This window comes from Mastomys coucha, unplaced genomic scaffold (genome assembly GCF_008632895.1).
Source record: "Mastomys coucha isolate ucsf_1 unplaced genomic scaffold, UCSF_Mcou_1 pScaffold1, whole genome shotgun sequence".
Classification (NCBI taxonomy): domain Eukaryota; kingdom Metazoa; phylum Chordata; class Mammalia; order Rodentia; family Muridae; genus Mastomys; species Mastomys coucha.
This window is the reverse complement of record NW_022196891.1, coordinates 36,085,544-36,092,706: the sequence shown is the minus strand read 5'-3', so window position 1 is coordinate 36,092,706 and position 7,163 is coordinate 36,085,544. Positions and strand designations below refer to the sequence as shown.

Sequence of the window (7,163 nt, the reverse complement as noted above, 5' to 3'; positions counted from 1 at the left end):
AGAAATCCACCTGCCTCTGCCTCCCAAGTGCTGGGATTAAAGGCGTGCACCACCACCGCCCGGCGTCACGTCACATTTTTGAAAGAGCGTTGGTGTTATATACCCCTCCCTGTATGTTCTCCTCTATCCTGCCCTACCAACCCCATTTACCCTTTCCTGTTCCGTTATTCCCATTTAACCCTTTATTCTGTGTTTTATATCCCTTTGAAAGCTTGCTCCCCTTGACTGCTAACTAATTTCATGACTTTTAAAGACAGTCCAAATGAAATATCCAAATATCTGAATATCCAAATGTAATATCAATAAATGAGGGAAAATATGAAATATTTGTTGTTCTGGGTCTGGGTTACCTAACTCAGAATGATTATTTCCAGCTCTTTTTATTTACCCACAAACTCTATGATTTCATTTCTCTTAATAGCTGGATGTTATTGCACTATGTATTATGCTACACTTTTTTGTATCATCCATTCATTTGTTGGTGGAAATCTAAGCTGTTTCCATCCTCTGGCTATTGTGAGTATGACAGCAATGAACATGGATGAGCAGATATCTCTATAGTAGGATGTGGAGTTCACTGAGTGTATGCATGAGAGTGATATAGCAGGTTCATAAAATAGATATATATCTATCCTCTTGGAGAATTTACATACTGATTTCTGAGGAGTCTGCACCATTTTTCACACCCACTAGTAGTGAAAAAGTGCCCTCTTTCCTCATACACACTCACTCTCAAGTTAATTTTAATTTTAATTTCTGTGATAGTTGAAGAAGCTAAATGTGTTTAAACTTTCTCTTAGCCATTTGTATTTCCTCTTTAGAGAACTCTCTGATGCCTGCATCCCCCTCTCCTTTAACACTTGAAGTCTTAGCTGGGACAAAGTGGGGACACATGATATGTGTATGATGGATACGTTGGTATTACAGGGTATGTTGAGGTAGTGGAGGGACAGCATTAGAGAATTATAGAAGAGTTTAAGTGTAATTTCCAGAACCTTGTTCTACTCAACCCCACTTTATCCCCACTTGACTTTGACACTTGAAGTCTTAGATAGGACAAAATAAGTGAAGGAGATAAAGGAGCTGTAAAAGAAGAAGAAATCCAAGTAACCTTTCTTTGAATTCTGATTAGTGGAACAGACTGTTCATAGCGGCAATAGAGCTGAGAGCTGCCTCTCTTCTATGCACAGATTCATACATGTGACAGACACACATTAATAACTGTATAATGGGTTTGCAGAAAGAGCCTCTAGCAAGATTCTGATTCTAAAGAAACATAAAGTGCATTGGGAATAATCACATTTATTACCTGGAATCTGAAATTTAGGATCATAAACTTGGAGCATGATTATTTGTAAAGCATGGACTCTGTAGATAACAGGCAAGATATTCAGAGTGCTTTGTCATGGCTGCCCTGCATGTGTCCTATGCTTTCTGCCTGTTGCAGTGAGTGATGGGGACAGCATCTGGTATGAGACCTGCTGCATACTGATAACATATAATGTTTATTTTCTAATGGCACAGAATGTTAACATAGATCTCCAATTGTCAAAAGCTACATAATAAGGGACTAATATCTACAAATGCATATCAGAAGTTTAGGACAGTCCTTGAGAAAACATGATTTGTTGAAAATATCTCTTGAAGCCATAAATTGCCTTCACTATTTTTGTGGGACAGTAGACCCAGCCTTACTGACACACTGAGAAACGTTTGCCTGGCTCACCAGCTCATTGTTCAGGGGAAAGGGATAGAGTAGGATGAAGTTTCAACAATCATTCATTCAAAGTTAATTGATCATATACTCTGCTCAAGAAAATATGCTCAGTGACACAGAAAATAGCAAACACGAATGTCAAAGACCTTGCCCTTCTATAGAAAGAGGAAGCAATAAGAAATATCATAAACATATTGGTATTACAGGGTATGCTGAAGGACAGCATCAGAGGATTATAGAAGACTTTCAGTGTAATTCCCAGGATCTTGTTTCACTCAACCCCACTCTTTGAAAGTAGGGAGCGATGGATGAGGCATTACTCGTCAGGGGCACATCCATGTGAGGTGAAACACAGGCCATATTGTTGCAAGTACACACAGCAGACAGTGTAGCATCAATCTTTTAGAAGTTCCTACTGAATTCTAAAGATAATTTGTTTTATTCTGGAGATATAAGGAGAAGCTATTTAAAATGTTTTAGCAAATATTAACATAATCATGTTTGTATCTGTAGAGCTCACACATTCAGTGGTTTTGAGGAGACAGGTTGTGTAGGGAGACATGATGACGAATGCTGAGGGTCATGAAGGAAATAATAGTCAATGAGGGTAAGGCCTAATGATATTTGACAACTTTCAAGTTTTACCAATAGAATGTTTTCCTTCTCAAAGAGGGGGGTGACAAGTCATATTATATACTGTCATATTTTAATTTTGACATTGATAGAATCCAGTGACAGATATATATAGCATATGCAATTGGAACATTCTACTGCAACTTAGATCAAGAAAAGAGAACAAACTCACATTAGTACTGCTGCTGAGCCACTTTGGAATCTGCCAATGTTTTAATACATGATTTGTTATCCTGGGTTAGAATCACAGTAATAAAGGATGTGGAAGAACAGACAGCCCTTTTTATGCTTTTAAAGTTTCTTTACCAACCGACCAGAACACAGGGCTAGTAGATGTTTTTGCTAAGATAACAAACCAGCCTGTCTAAGCTTTTACCCACTGTTCTGTATACAGCCTAACTAAACTGTTACAAAGGAATAAAATAACGAAGAAAAAAAAAAAACCACATTGACCAGTACATTTTAGTCTTCCAACAAAAGTACAGTTAACAATAATTTTGTCCTAAAAATAACTTATTTGTTTCCACAGATGACAAAGTCACAAGCTGTTGTAGGCAGCGATCCTCATAAGCAGCAGCTGCCCCGCTCTGTGCGACTTCCCACAGCACACCGAGTTAATAGCAATTAGAGTAGAGGAGGAGAATTATTTTGGGTAACATAACATTTGACAAGTGCTTTAGTAAGTAAAATATTGCCAAACAACTAAAATATTTTCACTTTGCTAAAACTTTTTTGGCTTTCTGTGTTGGATTTTCTCAAAGGCGTGAACTGTGAGTTGGAAATCGATGAATGCGGATCCCAGCCATGTCTACATGGTGCCACGTGTCAGGACGCTCTTGGGGGTTACTTCTGTGACTGTGCACCTGGATTCCTTGGAGACCATTGTGAACTCAACTTCAATGAATGTGAAAGTCAGCCGTGTCTCCATGGAGGTCTATGCATAGATGGAAGAAACAGGTTTGTGTTCTCTAGACGACTGATAGGCTTACAGAGGCCAAGGCCTGGGGTACAACTGTGGTGAACTCCAAGCTCGCATACACTTCATTTGAGTCATGAGTTGCATTATGCTTTAAGTAATGAAAAGTTGCAGCATTTTACATAAAAATAGTATTTGGTTGACATCTGTCCTGAGTGAAGGTTTTCCAAGGCATTCTTATAATGGTTGAGAATTCTATATTTCATAGAAAAGTACCAGCAACTAAAACCCATGTAATAAACCTGATATAGATAAGGAAGATACAAAAGCAATGCTATCATTTGTTTAAATTGTGAATATAATGTTTATATTTATGAAAATAAGAAAATAAATGAAGTGGAAAAATAAATCCTTCAGAATTTTTCGGTAAATGATGCTCTAAAAGCAATAATATTAGCTGTTTCGGGAATTGGATGAATATATTTTGACAAAGCATAATATCAGAAGTATAACTCAATTCTGATCCAAATGAGAGTCTCTCATTGGTTTTCAGGGAAATGGGCAACTCTACATTATAACTTCATGTGACAAATATAATGTATTTATATAGTGATAGCTAAGTTCACATTCAAATAATATATCCCTCTAAAAACATTGTCATATCTGCTTATACTGTGAATATTGCATTATGAAGTGCAGAAAATGTTTAATGGCATTGAACTTGGAATTACTTCATTTGATACTTGCTCAGTGTGAGGCATGGTAAGTATTACTGTTCTAAAATTGTAATATATACCATTTTGCAATTGTAATAATGAGTCTGTAGTAAAAATGTTTCCAAGAATTCACATCATTAATGTTTTGCAAAGGTAGAAATAAAATGACTTTTGCTCTATTTAATAAATCAGATATGGGGCTGAAGATTAAATTCAGTGCTAGAGTACATGCCTAGTGTATGCAAGGCCATGAGTTCAATTCCCAATAGTGCGTGCATACACAACCCCCCTCCACACACACACACACACAAAGAAACTCATAACTTCAAATCTAATTTCATAATTACTGAAATTCAAAAAGGGCAGGGAAAAGCATGTGTGCTTCATATATATCCATGTTATTTAATAAGATAATAATCTTTTTAAATAGAGTAGTGAGGCTGTACATGTCATTTTAAAAATACGAAATGCCATTTTAAATCACACCCCACAATTTGATATGACTTTTCCTAGCACTCAAATAATGCACCTGTGCCGGGAGTTTACACTCCTGGGGACAGCTAACTGGACATTTAGAGACAGAAGGGCTAGAATGGCTGAAACTTCCAAGGAAGTGAAACTCCTCTGCAGTGCATACTGTTCCCTCTAGAGAGCATCCCAGCAGATAACACAAGGGTCTGGGTGCTGATGGGAAGGCAAATGGGCTGAAAACTTGTACACTTTCATTCTCTACTCTTAAAGGTACTGTGACTTATTTCTTCATTTTATTGTTATATCTCCTAATGCCTAATTTGGGAGAGGATTGGCCAATATAGTTTGAGTTTATTTTTACACAGTAGAAATTAACATCTTTCCTATAATTCATGTGAGAAAATGGATGCTTGCGTACTAAAGGAGCTTTTAACTGGAATCTCTAATTCTGTAAACTTAGATGTGTTCCTTTAATTTAGGACATAAGTCTGTAATATCTCACATAAAGTAGAGTTCAAATTTTGATCATTATTATTATTTATGGACATACATGTGCATGTCTGTGTGTGTGTGTTGTGTGTTTGTACGTTTTGAGATTAAACCCAAACTTGCACAGCAAGTGACTTCATGTGCTAAACCATCTTTCTAGTCCTACTTTTTAATATTTTTAATTAAACCATGAGTAGATTTTTTAAACTAATTGAGACATTAAAAACCTTGTCCATGCAACATCTGCCATTTCCTGATCCTTAAGTACTCCAATATCAGTGCTTGGTGGTAAATACACACAGCCACAGGAAATGCATTATAAGTGTTCTCTGGCTGAAGCATTCCCTCAAGATACCCTGTCTACCTCACATAAGTTTGCAGATCCACTTTTAATGTTTACAACACTAAATCCTTGAGGAGAGAGACATCACCTCAATTAAGAACCACCTTAAATAAAAACTCAACAATTGTCCCCCAGCAGATTGATATGTGACACTGTGAGATAGATTTCATAGATGAATGAATAGAAAGATCCCTCTCCCACTACCACCACCATGAGTAAAGAGACACCTTGTTTATGGTGGTGTTCTTACATCAGTCAGGGGCAGAGCAAATGCCTTTGTTCATCCTAGTTTAATCCCTGGCTTGGTGGCCAAAGCGATGCCTAAGACTCATAAAAATCAAATCAAACCCAAGCAGCACAGTATGGGAAGAGAAAGACAGAGACCTGGGGACTGGACTGCCATGCTGCCTACAGACCTACATTCCACTGCATGACACAGGCCGGCATAGAGACCTGCTTGCCAACACACCATGTACCACAGATGGAGGAAGTTACCCAAGAGCCTGCCATCTACACACCTTAGCCTGCAATGGGAGCCACCACAATGTGCAAGTATGTGATGGTTAGATGTGAGAGATAAAGAAGTGGAGCAGCTTGAGCATTATGAAGAGAGATGGAATTGGAGACTTGGGGATGGAGAGGAGTAGCCTTTTGTCAGTTGACAGCCTTACTACCTGGGGCCATGATGAGGTCCCAGGGAGAGTTGTCTCTGAGAACCAGGTCTGAGTCCATGGCTATACAGCAGCAGGGGTCAAGAGTCTGTAATAATGTCTGAGGATCATATCACCACTAGAAAACATGGAAATGTCTCTGGTTAGGACAGCTTCCAGGGACCACGTGGATGTACAGAGGCTGTACATGCATAACTGGCCCTGCCCCTCACTGGATGAAGCTCTCTGGAGAGTTGGCCCTATCTCTCATAAGCTGAACACTCTGGTTTGTGGGCCCTGCACTTTACCTGAGCAACACAGTAGAGTTGCTCCTGAGGGCAGGGATGTGGTTGAGCCAGCCCTAGGGGTATGAGAGGAGGAGAGCTCACTCACCACTCCTAGATACTCTGCAGTATCCATGGAAAGTTGGGTCTGGGGTCATGAAAGCAGGAGAGCTAGCCCTCTCCCTCATTGGCTGTAAGACTCAAAAGAGCATGCCCTATAATTCCTTTGTGCAATAGAGTGGAGGTGGTGGCCTTGATGGCCAAAGCACAGATGAGCCAGTCCCAAGGGTGACCTAGCTCTTCACAGGCTGCAGAACTTGAGAGACTGGGCCCTGCATCTTGCATCTCAAGTGGGCAGCACAGTAGAGCTGGCTCTTAGAGGCATGGGTACTGGTGAGCCAACCCCAAAGGCATGCAAACAGAAGAGCTGACCCTGCCACCTGCTTATGCCAGCATTGGATGGCCTAGACAGAACAGTACTGGAGAGCTCATCCTGGTGGTGCTGATAAGGAAGAGTCAGAGCTTAGACCAGCTCAGCTACTACCCAGGCAAGAGATTCAGTGCTCTGAGTTGGCCCACTCCAAAATCTGTATCATCCATGGATGGTTGGGATGCATGAAAAGGTCATTCTTGTGATTCCAAAGCTGCAGGCTTTCCATGACTCAGGACAATGACAGGATAACTGGAAGGAATCCCAGTGAGGATTCAATATTGATGGTGTCACAGAAGCCAGAGATCTGCAACCAGATCATTGCTCATTGCAATGAACACTTGCAAGTGAAGATGTGTGGATAGAGGGATATACTGTTGAACATACTAAAACTTCTACAATAATGTGCTTTGGTTGTTTTGTTGTTGATGGTAGTGGTAGTGGTGGTGGTGTTGGTGGTGGTGTTGGTGGTGGTGGCAGTGGTGATGGTAGTGGTGGTGGTGGTGGTGGTGGT

At 39.9% G+C, this 7,163-nt stretch overlaps 1 protein-coding gene, 1 long non-coding RNA gene and 1 pseudogene across 5 annotated transcripts in view; 2 read left to right on the top strand and 1 right to left on the bottom strand.

Moving 5' to 3' along the window:
- The window catches only part of Crb1 (crumbs cell polarity complex component 1), a 175,534-nt gene that overhangs the window by 37,347 nt on the left and 131,024 nt on the right, over positions 1 to 7,163 (top strand). For all 4 annotated transcript variants that reach the window (XM_031384157.1, XM_031384176.1, XM_031384164.1 and 1 more), the window contains exon 3: positions 3,112 to 3,307. In XM_031384157.1, the coding sequence (XP_031240017.1) occupies positions 3,112 to 3,307 (196 nt within the window). The remainder of the gene's footprint in view (positions 1 to 3,111; positions 3,308 to 7,163) is intronic.
- Positions 1 to 7,163, bottom strand: part of LOC116100374 — a 66,585-nt gene that overhangs the window by 23,441 nt on the left and 35,981 nt on the right. The gene's annotated exons all lie outside the window — the stretch shown is intronic.
- Positions 5,487 to 5,619, top strand: LOC116072175 (annotated as a pseudogene).